The sequence below is a fragment of the Uloborus diversus genome, chromosome 4 (genome assembly GCF_026930045.1).
Source record: "Uloborus diversus isolate 005 chromosome 4, Udiv.v.3.1, whole genome shotgun sequence".
Classification (NCBI taxonomy): Eukaryota; Metazoa; Arthropoda; class Arachnida; order Araneae; family Uloboridae; genus Uloborus; species Uloborus diversus.
In genome coordinates this window covers 6,683,683-6,699,617 of record NC_072734.1, presented here as the reverse complement: position 1 = coordinate 6,699,617, position 15,935 = coordinate 6,683,683, and the positions used below count along the sequence as shown (strand labels likewise).

At 32.1% G+C, this 15,935-nt stretch overlaps 1 protein-coding gene across 3 annotated transcripts in view; it reads right to left on the bottom strand.

Annotated features, from left to right (window-relative positions):
• The window catches only part of LOC129220259 (UBX domain-containing protein 6-like), a 41,618-nt gene that overhangs the window by 11,897 nt on the left and 13,786 nt on the right, over positions 1–15,935 (bottom strand). For all 3 annotated transcript variants that reach the window (XM_054854639.1, XM_054854640.1, XM_054854641.1), the window contains exon 5: positions 9,974–10,377. In XM_054854639.1, coding sequence (XP_054710614.1) covers positions 9,974–10,377 — 404 coding nt within the window. The remainder of the gene's footprint in view (positions 1–9,973; positions 10,378–15,935) is intronic.

Below are 15,935 nucleotides of genomic sequence, written 5' to 3'. Positions count from 1 at the left end.
GGTGTGCGTATACGTTCCAGTTGTGCACTTCCCTTTTTGTTTTCGATCGGGTGTTCTAAAAAGCCTATTTACTTATTTTTTGTGGCTATTAATTACTTATTTCAATGCAAAACTAATTTAGCGTCTCAGACTGACGATCATTTGGTGATATTTTGCCACATTGGAGACCATGGAAACAAATATGAGATGGCAAAACCGGTTTTGTTTCATTTTGTTAGATTCCCGTTGAACCGACGGTAATTTTTAATTTTTCGATATTTGTAATATGAATCACAGTATTGCAGTTTTTTCCGTATCGCTTCGGCGGAGCTACAAGTTTGAGGCCCGTTGAAATACATTCTGGGGCCCTATTTCTCTATCACAGAAGTTGTAAAACATTTATCATAGGCATTTTTGTAATTCCTACGGTTCCCCTATGGTTATGGGGCCTCTCGCACAATTGCAACATTTGCTATATTTTAAATCCGCCACTGCACATCAAAGCAAACTCGGGTGCAAGTATTAAAAGGGTTTTTCTGCTCAATGTTTATGATTATTTTGAACTCTATTTTTCACGACTATTTTTTGTATTTCCGAGAACACTTATGTACCCCTCCTCCCACTCCCTCAATTTCTGAAACTAAACTCTAGTTGCACTTCTGAGTTGTTTAAAACTAACACCATTCATAAAATTAGAGATTTTCAAGTTTTATCTATTGTTTAGGGAGAATTTCGAGCATTAATGTAGGAAATTGATTAAAGACGTTTTGAATGGTGACATAATTCGGAAATCAAAGGGACTTTTGAATTTTTTTCTTCAGAAGTGCTGACGTAGATTCAGAAACTCTTCCGAGGTGTTGGTGGTAGCGATTCTGTACTATAAAAAGGGGGCCAAAGTTTAATGTTGTGAATTACTCCAAAATCAGAGGTTGACCCCCCTAACCCACCCTCGTCGTTTCAAGCATTTCTTAAATATTTAACGATAATTTATTTTGGTCAAGAAATGTCATTTTGCATATTTCTTATACTTGTTTCACCTATATTTCGTAATGAGCCATCTTTTTTGCATCATTAATAGCGATCGATTTTTTTTCTGTTGTAAGTAACTATTTTTATGTATTTATGTAAAATCAATGAATAAGTTATTTTTGTTTTTATCATATTTTTAATAATATGTTGTAGAAAAGTTTCAAGGATTTTCTATTATGCATTTTTTTTTTAATTTCAGAAAATTATTGTTAAATTTAAAAATTTAATTTGAACTTGTTTCTAGTGCTTCAAAAGAGATTAAACAATCAAATTGTTCAATATTACGTGTGCAAACATCAGATCAAGTAGTATATGTATTCAGTGATTAACTTGGTGTAAATATTGAGTTTGTTTATTTTGACTGCGTTTTAAGAACCTCGCTCTTTTCATGGCTATTTCTTTTTTCCGTAAAATTTGTGTCACTGTTATAGCTTTTATGAAAATTGCAAACTTTTCTGTTCATAAACTTTAATTAAGTATAAAAATATTCCTGTTAGGATTTAATATTGTAATTTATCTGCTACCTTTTTTGTTTAATTTGATGACTAAAAAATTTTTACGTGCACTCTTTCCACTTTAATTGCGTAATTTGTTGACCGTTTCATAGTTTTATTCTTATTATTTTTTTGAATGATTAAACAACATAATTTAATGTTTTTTAACTATCTTTAGTGTACCTAAATCCATACATTATTACAATATTACTGAAATCTTAGTTATATGTTCAATTAAAAAGGAAAACAAATCAATTGGTTATTAAACAGTCTCGTTGTTTTTCTTCCTTTTCTTTTCTTTCTTTCTTCTTCTTCTTTTTTTTTTTTTGACTGTTGTTTTTTGTCTTCCATCATACAGCAGTCAAAAAAGGAGAAGCATAACTACACCCTGTACAGATTGTACGTAGTACGATCCAAAAGTTCGAGGGACAAGCTGTACTATCAAACCTTACTCAGAATAGTTCACATTACCGAAGCACATCCACCTTCAAAAGGTCACCTTGAGGGACTATGTATTTCTGCCAGTCTTCATATAACTTTTAGAAACACTCCTGGAAGCCACTTTTTCGCTACCTTCTGTGATGCAGTTTTATCTTCTCCTGACAGAAGAAAGAGGCGCCTATACAAATGTTTTTTTGCTGAGAACAGGTAAAAGTCACACGGAGCTAAGTCCGACGAAACGTTATGTTATTTGTTTGTCATATCAGAGTATTGACTAATCGAACAGTGCATTCTCAACATGAAAGTCGACTTCTTCCCTACGATGAAGTTAATGCAGCTGCGCAAGAGGCCTTACAGAAGGTTGCGACAAATGTGTTCCAGGAGTCCTTCTAAAAGCTATACAAACGTTGGCATAAGTGCATAGTCGTTTAAGGTGACTATTTTGGAGATATATGTACTTCGGTAATGTGAACTATTCAGGGTACGGTTTTATACAACTTGTCCTCGAACTTTTAGATCATACTACGGGCGTATGAGTTTTCAACTTACTATTTCATAACATTTTTGAGTGACGCAAGCTTTCGCGCATAAAGACATCACAAAAGAATTTGCGATAATTAACTAAGGAGGTGTTCAAAATGGATATTTTGGTCATCTATATGTTTCTTAGGTACATATGCATGTACACATGTGCCGAAAAAACTTGTGAAGTTTAAATTGGGTAAACGTAAAATAAAAATTTAGGTCGAAATCTGATTTTTTTTTTGTTTTGTGATTACAATTCCTTATTCGGAGCAAGGAAGCAAAGTGAAAAGAATTAATGATCCTTTAAATCCCTGACAATCTTATCAATTTATTTCTGTTTTTCTGCCATTGGCCTACGGCATCGGCTATCGGCATCAGCCATCGGCAATCGGCCATTTGGAGGAAAACAATCGGCAATCAGCCATCAGCCATCTTTGAACAATCGGCCAAAAAATGCCATCGGTCGAGCCCTAGTTTTAATGTGTCCTTTATGGATTGACCATATGAGAAGGAATGGTATCAAGAGAATGACCCAGGATTCCCCTTTAAATGGAGTGTAGAATATCTCCAATTGTATGGGGTGGGGGGAGGGTGTTCTCCCTAGGAGAAAATTTTGAAAATTAGACATCAAATACTGAATTTTGAAGCGTTATAAGATGTAGTTGGAACAACAAAAACATCAGGGCAGAAATAGGCAAGCAAAACAAAGTTATGTACTCTTTAGCAAATTAAGATAATACACAGTAAAAATTGTTTTTGATTCGACAAATCAATGACAACAGTTGACAGAGAGAAAGAGTGCGGGAAGAGAAAAAGCAATGCTGTTACTTGCTCACATTGGCTTTTGGTACAATTAGTTTTTAATCACACCTCCAACCGACTGACAAATACAACAATGAATTAAATATAAAATAATCAATAATAAAAAATGCTCTAAAAGAAGGTGTACAGATTTATAAAACAGGTCACAAGAGAGTAACACACTGCCCATTTGAACAATTCATAATTTATGTCCTTGACAAGAAATAAAATTGGGGCCCACTTGGCTTAGGATTTTCAAACACTTATCAAATTATTTTCAAGGACTTTAGAACAATTTAAATTATTTAACGCACTTCGTTTGTACTTTCCAGTCTCCGATATTTTAGTACTTGATTGTAAATTTTTACACTCCTGTTCTAACTTTGTAAGAAACAACTATTTTAAATTTAAACGAAAAAAGAAACTATAGATTTTTCAAGACAACTTGTCTTCAGTTGCAGTGGGGCAGAAAACAAAAAGGAACAGAGGTAGTGTTTTTTTTTCATGCTAAATAGATTGACAGTTATGCAGAAGAAGTAAGATAAAAGCAAGTAATAACAAAAGAATTTCCAAAATGCTGCATTCGAATTATATAAATAGAAAGATATGAAACATGTGAGCCACAAAATTTGTTATACATGTATGTTTTAGAAATGTGAGAACCATAGTTTTTACATTTTTGGTGCAGGACGTAGCAAGGCACTGAATTTGACATAATATTGACATTCCTTCTCCCTACCCCTCTCATTTGTGGTTTTTAGCCACACTTTTCCAAAATGTCAAGGATTATAAGAACTAGAAAATAAAATTTATTTTTTCAAGTATTTTTCTTTTCTTTTTTTTTATTTTGGAATGAATCACGCTAATTTCCGGGAGTTGGGGGCCCTAAGCTATAGCTTGCTTAGCTTGTACGTAAATCCAGGTCTGCTGACACGTGACAAGGAAGGAGGAGCTCAAAAATGATGAAAAAATGTGCGACATCATTCATGAACAGCCCCAATACTATTTGCTGCACTGCTTGTTCAACATTTTTTGCAGCAAATTCTTATCTGGTGATTCCTTGCACTTTTATTCCGGGGAGGAAAAAGTAACATATCTTTTATCTTTATTATTTAATTTAACATGGAATTTGAAACAGTGTCAAAGAAAGCCTTTTATTTCAAAATTAGAGTAACAACTTCAGCGAATTTTGTACAAGTACCAGGGGTCTGTCCAGGATTTTTCACAGGGTCCGTTTTTTGTGAAAAATTAAATAATTTTGTGAAAAATGAATTAATTTTGTGAAAAATCAAAAAATTTCGCAAAAAAAAAAAAAAAAATTGTTAAAACGAAATTTTAGAATTTAGAGATGGCACAAACTGCATCAATTAAACTTAAAGTTGAGTGTTTTCCTCTTCTACGTCGAGAAAATCATTCTGGATTTTTTTTCTGATATTTGGCGGGGGGGGGGGGGGGGCATCGCTCTTTCAAGTATCAATATTTATCTACCATTCTACATTATGTTAAATTATACTAGATATATTTCTGTACAGTACTTAAAATAATGGTAACAAAAATATAAATAAATAAAATAAAATTCAGAATAGGGTTCAGCATTCAACTTTTTGACCCAAAACACTCTTAAAAAGCACAGAATTTCGTTTAAAACTTATAAATTCCGTGATTTTAACAAAAATAAAAAGATATTTCAATTGTTTACCTCTTAACAAAGCGTAATAATCATCAAAAATTCGAAAAATCGGATTCCCATAGCGGATGCAAAGAGATCGCAATTCTCAAAGTGAAGGCATCAAAAGTATAAAAACGGCTAGTAAAAGAAATATTTTTGATAAAATTATTTTAAAATTGCATTTTAGAGTCCTATGATAAACATATCATTAATATCTGTGGACACAGTTGACCCAAAAAATAAAATAAAATAAACCATCTATTCAGCATTTTAATTTTTGACTCATAACAGAAAATGGAATTTTGCTTTAAAAACTTGAAATGAGAGTTCTAACAGAAATAAAGAGACTTTTCATTTATTTGAATCCTAATAAAGCGAAGTTAGCTTGAAAAAAGAACAAAATATGATTCTCATATCAGGATGTTAAAAGATTGCATTTTTCAAAATGTAGACATCTAAAGAAAAAAAAAACGGTAATTAAAAGAGTTTATTTAAAGTTAATCATCCTTGTTAGCATCGAAAAATCAAAACCCATATAATTTTCTCCCAAAATAACAATTAAACATCGCACCGCACCGTAAAAACGCAAATATTGACAAGCCGACAAAATGATGAGAATATTTTCTAATCTCATTATAAAGGTTCAACGCCAGACGCTAAGTGGTGATAGTTTTGAAGTTGGTAACCCTATCTGAAGCGATCATATTTTTTCCTCACCCTTACTATCCCTTTGCAGTTCTAAGTTCATTTCGCAGATATATATTATTATTGTTTATTAAATCATGAGCGGAGAAAAGTGCTTACCAATGCCTTTTCAGAAAAGTTTACAACAACACCGCTGCTAATTAGCTGCGATAAAACAAACAACCATTATATTTATTTGGCAGTAGCAATTATTTATCGCTTGCAGGAGCATCCCAAGAGTGCCGATTTTTTTTTTTTTCAAAATTAGCCGATTTTGTATAAGCTGATCCCTCTAATTTGACTTAAAAAAAGGTTCCAAAAATTATCGGTTTATACACAGAGATATGCGTTATTTTGCTTTCAGATTTGCTCTTTCAATAAACAATTTGTGACAGATCCGATCTTGTTTATCAGAATTTTGTGAAGGGTCCGTTTTGTTTGATCGGGATTTTGTGAAAGGTCCGTTTTGTTTGATAGAAATTTTGTGAAAGGTCCGTTTTGGTTGATCGGATTTTTGTGAAGGGTCCGTTAACGGACCCAAATATCCTCTGGCCAGACCCCTGAGTACTGTTATATGTCACAAAAGGGTTGGCAATCAAGCTACAAGCATGGCAAACTTTGCACACCAGATTTTCCTGGAATGTCAAAAAAAAAAGCAAAAAATAAAAACCAACTTGATAAGTATATGAACCAAAAATGATCTTGAGAGTGAGGTTATGCAAGACACGTCTAATTAAATAACAGGAAAAGTTTTTTTACATCATATGTCGCTCACCAACGCCAATAGGGGCACAGATCATAAATTTTAAAAAAGAAATAATTATTGATTTATAATCTTTTTGAAAAAAAAAATACATTTTTCACATGAATTGTCTAAATTAATATTTTGTGAAAATAAAATGTCAACTATCTGGGCTATGCTTTGCACATATGTTCATAGCTGCCAACATATCAATTTTAAAAATCTTACAATATATGCCATGGGTGTATTTACACTTTTTTAACCAACTCACAACAAACCGTTAAAACTAAAAGCATTATATTTTTTAATTTTTACTTGTAATTAATCAGCATAGAAAAAAAACGAAAAAAAAAAAACCATCTGGATTCACAAAAGAGAAACATAGGATTACAACAAGCAGTTTCAAAAAGGCAGAGCGGTACATTTAAAAATTTAAGAGTACAAGTGGGCACTTAATATTCTTTTGAAAAAGAAACTAATAACTTGCTGTATTATCTTTTTCTTTCGTAAATCAATGCAGTCAGCTGGTTTTGCTAAAGCTACTTAAACTGGAACTTAAGCTTTCTTAAGTTACTGACTTAGCAACATTCAAAAATATTATTTCAATAACTTATTCAAAACAAGTTTTTTTTTTTTTTTGTAAGTTCTTAATTCTTAATGATTAAAATGTTCTCCAGGTTTATCAGACAGAGCACAGCTCTGTCCTCGCCAAGCCTTTCTTCAAAGCATTTTTTTTTTTTTTTATCCATCCTCTCCTTTTTTAGCACAACATGGGGCAAATCATCTATTTGTACAGAGTGAAATTCACTTTGGAGCTTATCTTAGGCTCTTCCTCTGCAGTTTCTCTATTCTTCTGAAGCAACATAACAGGAAACTCATTTTTAAAAAAAAGCAATACCAGAGATCTAAAACCTAATTATCTAAATGCCATAAGATCTTACAAACTTACAATACCCCCAAAAATCTTACAATGTAAGGCTAAATCTTACAAATTGGCAGCTATGTATGTTTCTAAAATATCAAATTGAAGCAAAATGTAACTAGCTGTGCTAACTATTATAACTAAAAAATAATTGATGCAACAGTAACTATAGTTGGAGCAACCCTAACTTGGCAGGATCGTGAAGGCTATACAGATCCTAATCCCACAATTATGTTCACTATTCAGCTAGGTTTGTCCCAGCTATAGTGATGCACATCAAATACAAATAGTTGCAGAGTTCTAAATTTACTGTTCGCTGTTAAAGAAATATGTTGATAATTTTTAAAAAAAAACTGCTAATTTTTTCGATATACGATAAATTGTTCAAAAATATACTTGTAAATGAATTGAATTTTTAATTTATGACTAAACAATATTACCTTCATTCCAAAAAAAAATTGAATAAAAGTATTAATTAAAAAAGTAATTTCCAAAACAAAAGAATATTCAAATTTGTAGCAATAATGATGTGAATAGGTAACCATTAAGTCAGCTTTAAAAGCATTACCCCCCCCCCCCATTACTTTAAGAAATTTTTAAATAAATATTTTATTTTCAAAGAAATAAAAACAATTAAACAACTGAATAATTATTTTGAAAACTAGCATTTTTTCAAAAAAATATACTACAGTCGACTCCGGTAAAATTTTTTATTCCTAACGCGAATTCTTCACCCGCAACATGAAAATTTCCCGAACGGAGTCGTGGTTTTTTCGTGAGTGGATCTTCATCCCTTTGGCATCGCTGAGAGCAAAAGTTCCCACACCGTACTATTCTAAACTTCGCTTATACAAATAACTACTCCTCATTTCCCATTTATTTTTTTCATTCTATATTGGAAAGTTAATGAAATATAATGACACCTAAAAGCGCTGTTTCATTTAAAGTTTGTGAAGATAGAAGGAAAAAGAGAAAATTTCAACAACTATAGTGCATTTGTTTTTCTTACTAAATAATGTACGTACTGTAGTGGTTTATTTTACGTCTTCTTTTCCCATTAATCATTGATTTTGTGCATCGTAGCAGTTTTTTATGTTAAATAAAACATGTTTTTTTTTTGAAAACACAATAAATAAAAGTTCAATTTTTTATTTAAGAAACAGTAATTGTATAGTTAAGAAATGGTTTTTAACAGTTTGAGGTGGTGTTTACAAGTCCAAGTGTCTTTAATCGTGTGGGTATGTTTATAAAAGTTTTTACTCATACCCTTTTCCACAACGCGAAATTTCAACTTTTGCGAAGGGTCTTGGAACGCATCCGTCGCATAAGTCGGGACTCGACTGTACTACCAATAATTTATTAAAAACGATTAAATTCACAATGAATAATTAAATAATCAGAACAAATAATAAAACTAGTCATACTAAACTTGCATATATGAAAAAAACTTCCATTGTTTAAAATGATTGAAGTATTAGCAGAATGTAAATAGATTGACACCTCCAAACAGTGAATTGAAAATTTTTGTCTTTTGGCATTTTATTAATATATTTTTAACAAGACAAAAGATATTTAATAAAACACTTATATAATGATATCCCCAAAATCTATTGATGGAAATTTAGGAAAGACTGCATACAAATGATGAAAACAATATCAAATTTTAAGTTATTTGCAACCTTTCCCAGACTCTTAAAAGTTTTCATACTGAAAATTGCATGCTGCCATTCTCTGCCATTTTAAATCTTTTTAATGAACTTTTTTGATCAATTTTATTCTTTAAAATCTTCATAAATTTAAGACAAACACAGGTGAAACTTAATGATAGTTTTTACTTGCAGAATCAACTTAATGCAAATGGATTAAAAGTTTCAAGCGGGCTTGGCAAACTGATGAGTGTTGTCTTCAATTACACATTGAAAAATATAAGAATGATTAAAAACAGTGGTAAACAAAAAACTGTTTATGTCCAAGGATTTAGAATCACAGAATAAACAAAAATGAACAAGGTTTATAGAAGCAGATGTAATCAGATTTTGAATTGAGTAAAAAATCAGGGATGACACATTAAAACATTAAAAACAACCAAAAGGCTTAAATTTTAATCCTAATGTGAGAAATTTGGTAAGTCTGTATGTTTTAAAACTCAAAATCCATGACCAATAGCCAATTTTCATGATTTTAAAGCATTTTTGCTGAAAATCATGATTTTCCATGACCAAATTTGATCATGGTGGAAATCAACAATTTTGTATGTTCGCCGATATTCAGTAACTATTGATGAAAACAGATGGAAAGATGATTTACTGCGTAATTATTGCAAACATGCTTAATTCCACAAAAAAAAAAAAAAAAAAAAAAAAAAAAAAATTGGAGAATAATCCCAGCATTTCGTAGTTAAATGCTTTCACCAAACATTAACAATTACAGTTGGCTCTCTGTTTAACGACTTTCAAGGGACCACAAAAAATCGTCCTTAAGTAGAAAGCGTCCTTAAATAGAATGCTTTTAACACTGTAGTGGACCATCTAGGACCGTGAAAAGCCGTCATTAAATAGAGAAAGTTGTTAAATAGAGCGTTGTTAAACAACTGTATTTTTATTCACTAAATGCTCAAACTTCTCTTTAAAAACTGTTTGTGATAATAATTTGAAAAACATTATTTTGAATAAATAAAAATATCTTACTTAGCTTCCTGTTCTCTTTTGACCTCTTCAGCTGTTAAATTGAAAAATTCATTTGGCAAATTTATTTGCTCAGCAGTTTGTGAAAGTCTTAACACCTTCAAATTTCTATCCAGAACAGGTTTAATTCTCTCTGCACTTAGCAGTGCTTCTTTAAGTATCTGCAAATTTTCTAAATTTTCTAAGTTTTCAGTTGGAAACACAAAGTACTTCTCATCTTCTCCATTCGTATTTATAGTTTCTTGTACAAAACCAGCTGCTGTTAGAAAATCAAATGCTCCTTCCAGATCCAAGATTCGATCTTGAAAAATTTTGTTTTTAAATCTTATTTTTCGAAACTTTTCTTCTGTAGGGTTATCTATGATATTAGTCAGATACCTTGTGAGGGTTTCAACACCAATGCGCACCTATCATAAATAAAAGGTACCATGAGAAAATAATTAAAATTAATAATAATAACCACATCAGTATAGTTACTATTTTTAAAAATATAAAGATTTAATTTTAATTTCACTTTGTACCAGTAGAAATATAAAGTTGGTAGCACAGTTGAGTTTTGTATCAGATCAACTAATAATTCACAATTGTAGCACACACAAAAGTCGTATAGCAAAAAAAACCTAGTTTTATAGCAATAATGTTACTAAAAAATCTTAGTAATAACCATTTTGTAAGACACATGTTTTGCATACTGCTCTTACTCACTTGACTATGGATTTAAACTAGAAATAGAGAAATTTTATCTTAACAACTTGTTTAATTAGGAAAAAAAAAAACATTTCTTTAAAATTAAACCATTTCACCAAAAAAAAGCAGCAACTAGCATTAACTAAAAAAAAAAAAAACTTTTTCTTTTATTTACATTTAAAAAATAAAGGATTCAGAAATAAAAACTAGTATCACCAAAATCATGTTAACAGAAAACTTAGAAACAAGAATTAAGTTGAAGGAAAATAATCTATGGCCAAAGAGTTATTTCAAAACATGAAAGTCTTTATTAATACACCATGAATATACAGTTGGCTCTCTATTTAACAACTTTCAAAGGCCCACAAAAAATCGTCCATAAGTAGAATGTGTCCTGAAACAATTTTTCTAAAAGTACAGTAGAGGGCTCGGAACCATGAAAAGATGTCATTAAGGGGTCACAGTATCTTTCAAACATTTTTTTAAAATTTAAGTAAATTTTATATTTCTTTGAAACCATAACATGCATACTTATTTCTTAATCAATAATTTATTTTCAAAATTTAAAAATGTTGCCTACTTTTTTAAAAAATTCAAAAAATTGAAGAAAATTTCAATTTTTTGAAATCTATAAGGTTTTTTTATTTTTGCACTAATTAAATTTTTTTTTCTAAACGATCACTATAATCATCTCTAAAAATCTGTGCATTCATTTGCTTATGAGTTTATTAGAAAATTTTCTGAGATTAATTAGCAAAAAATCAAATCCAATGCACATGTCAAATATGTTATCCCAATTGCAAAAAGTATAACTTTAAAGCTGTATCTTTAATAGAAAACAATAATTAGGGATTCTAATGACATGAAAACACGAAAATACCATCATTGAGAAAAAGCAGTTTAAAGTTTTTCTTTTACATAAGAACACATAGCGAGCATGGCCAAAAAACTCATAAATTTTTATTTATTTGAACTAAAGCAATGAAACTTTTTCCCTGTGTTCAGAATAGTTTTTAGTTTTGAAATAAGCAATAAAAATTTTTTTGATCATTTCATCATTTTTGAGGTACTGTAATCCCTTAAAGTAAAGAAAGTCCTTGAACAGAGAGCCAAGTGTACTTCAGAAATCATCACATTAAGAAGTTATTCTGACTTTTTTTTACATCACAAGTAAACTTGTAGACTCCCTTTGAAATTTGCATTTTTCACATGACAATTGGATTGATTGGAATGATGGTGGCCACTGTTCTGCCTAAAATAACCCCCTTAAATTTTTCAACGATGCAACCTATGTCATGAATCATATTATCCCAAATGTTCATTTTTTTTTTTTTGGCAGATAGGCTAGTCACGTTACCGTCAGCATTAAATATAGGAGATAACAGCTATAAAATAGTTGGATACAGTTACATACAGATTTTATAGCACACACAACATGCTGTTTGAGTGCTCTGCTATTGAAAATGAACACAAAATAGCATAAGCTCAGTAAACGAACTCAGTCATAGCCTTTGAATTTCAATGTGCTATTCAGCGCGTCAAAATTTGTCGATCGTTTGATTCGCGTCAATGCGTGCCCTTGCAGAAGCAAACAAAAAAAAAAAAAAGATTAACATTAGTTCCATGCATGATTTTTTGGGATCTAAAAATTTGAAGTTCAATAATGATCACAATAAAATTTTTGTCACAGGGGGGTCAGCTGACCCTTTGACCCTCCCCTGAATCCGCCCTTGTTACCCAGGCACCCTTTACCAAGAAACATTACCACACTAGATACTGCATGATTCCTGCAACAATATCAGAAAGGATATTTCTTTCCATGACCTTCCAGGTCACTAGATATTCCAATAACACTGTGCAGCAAAAAAAAAAAAAAACCCGAAAATGCTTCTAAGAATCAGCTGACATTTCGTCAGCTGATTCTTATGTAAAATGATGCCCTGAGTCCGAATATGACCTCCGTTTTCCCCTATATGCTCCGTACCAAGTTTTTTTTTAAGGCTTCCCAAGTTCTTTTCAATTTTCCTCAGTTTTAGAGCAATTATTTTTTTTGGCGGTGAAAGGAGCTTTGTATTAACTGCTAACATAGTTTTGGTGGGCAAGAAAGGTTCAAAGTTCAAGATCATGGACACCTATTGCAAAAAGGAGGACTTAGGAGGGGTATACCCTCCCAAAATATTAGAAAAATCATGGAAAACGATCTTTTTATTCTGCTTTTTAAAAAAAGATGTAATGTAAAAAAAATTTCGGTGCTGACTGTGAGTATAAGGCTTGCTTCTATGACTCCTATGTCCAAAAAACTTTTCTCGATGAAAAAAAAAAACTATCATGTGAATCTTGCACGTTACATACGAGTTGAATCGCAGGTTTTCATTCGAAAACACATTCTTCTGGCTGAGTCTTATGTAAAATAAGCCCTTGTTTCTAAATAGGACCACCTATCCCCCATTATGCCCCCATTTTAGAACCCCCCCTCCTCTGACTCAGAGTTTTTTTTTTTTTAATTTAAAGGGGGAAAAGAGCATTACAACAACCATAAACAGTATTATGAATTACTACAGATGTGCAAAGCTCAAAATCTTGTGCAAATGTAGTGAAAAGGAAAGAAGCTCCCCCCCCCCTCCCAAACACTCTGTGCAGCAAAAAAAAACTCTCAAATACTTCTGAGGCTATTCCGGCTGATTCTTCTGCAAATTTACCTCCTGAATCTGAATATGATCTCAATTTTCCTCCTACACAAACCGATTATTGTAGAAAAGTACCCCCCCTTTTTTCATTGGGGGGGGGGGGGGGCAAGTTTTATTTTTTGCTACATATGTACAAGATTTTGAGCTTTGCAAGATTTTGAGCTTTTTTTTGAGCAATCTTGATTGCTTATTGTTCTTATTTGACCGTTTTTGAGGTTCGTGCCTTTTTCAGCTTAAACCAGAAACCTCTGCAGCACCACCACCCACCGTCCTCTGCTGGCGGCGCGGCTGCTCTGGTTTTGAGCTATCCGCTTCTCCTGGTCGGAGGCGTCCATGTCCTACACACACGCACGTTCACACACATACACTCACATACGCCTATGTGCATACACACAGGTCTACGCACACACACACAAGCCTACACACTTACACACACAACTATGCACACATAACTGCCCAGGAGGAGAGGCAGGTTTGGGGGGGGGGGGAACAGGAGCCGTTTCTAGAAACAATAACTCCTGTCTCAGTTCGTAATTGCGAAAAACATAATTTGAATTCAAAATTTCAGAATTCAAATTTTTTTTTTTTTTTGAGCAATCACGATTGCTTATTGTTCACATTTGACAGTCTTTGGCGCCTGGCTCCTTTTCCAGCTTGGACCAGGGGCCTCTGCAGCACCACCGCCCGCCGTCCTCCAGGTGCGGCTATCCCCTGGTCTTGAGCTATCCGCTTCTCCTGGTCGGAGGCGTCCATATCCTGCATACACATTCATACACACACACACTCATGCCTGCGCACACACACAAACCAGGGTTGGCCAGATTGGACCCAATGGGTTTTTTTGAAAAAACCCATTTAAAAAAACCCATTATTTAGCCCACTTTTGGGTTTTTTAAAATTTTCTAAGTTGTTTTCAAAAAAATTAATTAATTTAAATACTTTCATAATTTAAACTTCTTTTTTATTTGTTCTTCACCACAGAAAGTGAACATAAAAAATGAATTTTGAACTTTAATAGTATTTCTTAACTTTTAAAAGCATTAAAAAAATACTTCAAATATTTTAAATAAATATATTTAACTTTTTTCTTTCACTGGTCTCAATAAATAACTCAAATTATCTTGATTAAGTCCTGTCACGTCCGATTTTCTCAATATTTGCAGAATGTACAGATGAAACTACTCTAGCTAAAAGGCTTTCATGTGAATTATTTTCTGCAAACCAACATGTCACAAATCTTGAATAAACAAGGTATATTTTTTTTAGAAATTAACAGATTTTACAAACGGTCGGATAGAAAACAGAATAGGATGTACAGCATTTTTTTCATTATCTTATGAAAAAGTTTAATATTTCTTACTCTGTGCATAGAAATAGAAAAACAGGCAACATAAAATTCAAAGAAATGTCTTAATCAAGCTGGAATTCAGTAAAAAGGGATTTAAACTACTTGAGGTTCTACAGTAGTTTTGCATAACAAAATGAAATACAATAAAGCAAAATGCAAAAAAAAAAAAAAAAATGTAAGTAGCAATTAAAAACAAACAAACAATAGATTTTATCACTCGAGAAGTAAATTTGCCTTAACTGTTGGTAATTATAGAAATTAAAAAACCTGAAGCTTCACCATTCGTGGGTTTCGTCATCTTTTATACTTTTCTTCAGAAAACGCTGAATTTTCCAGCTTCTTTTTCCCCCAAGATAATTTTTGTGCTTTGTCCATATACTTACGCTACAAGTACCCCACATTTTCCCTAAAAAAAGACAAAAAACCCACATTTCTTTTAAAAAAAACCCAGCTTCAGTTGGGTTTTTTTGGGTTTTATTTAAAAAAACCCAAAAAACCCTGGGTCCATGGGCTTTTAAAAAAAAACCCGGGTTTTTGCCAACCCTGACACAAACACACACTCTTACACACACACACATACACTCATGCCTCCACACAAACACATATGCCTACATACACACACACGAACGCCTAAACGTACAGCACTTTATACACAACACGCACATACATGCATAAATACACACACATACGCGCACCCACACACAATTCGCCTACACAAACGCACACACACACGCTCGTGATTTCAAAAAACATAGTTTAAATTCAAGATGCCAAAAATTCAAATTCAAATTAATATATTTCTTTTTTTTTGCTGAACAGTGTAATTGAGTATTTCTGGCATTTGGCAAAGGTTTGTTGCAAATTAACATTGAAAGAGTTGATCAGTTGCTATTTGTGATTGATACCTCAGAGGGAGAGTGGTAACTGAATAAACTCTATACACAGTATATTATCTGAGCCTGGCTTTGAAATATAACTCCTTCATTCCACATATCCACTAAAATTCAATTCGAATATAAATCTGAATGTTTTTAGCATAACTTTTAAAACTAAATGTTAAAAAGTTTTTCATTATTAAAAAAAAACTTATTAAAAATACTTGGGGTTTTGTAAGCATAGTACTTGAAAAAGTTTATTAAAAAGCACATTTTCTATTATGAAATAGAAATGCCTTTCAATTGAATTAAAGTGCCCTTTTATCTGAAAGCACTCTGTCCTTTTTCTGCCAGAAACACTAGGCTTA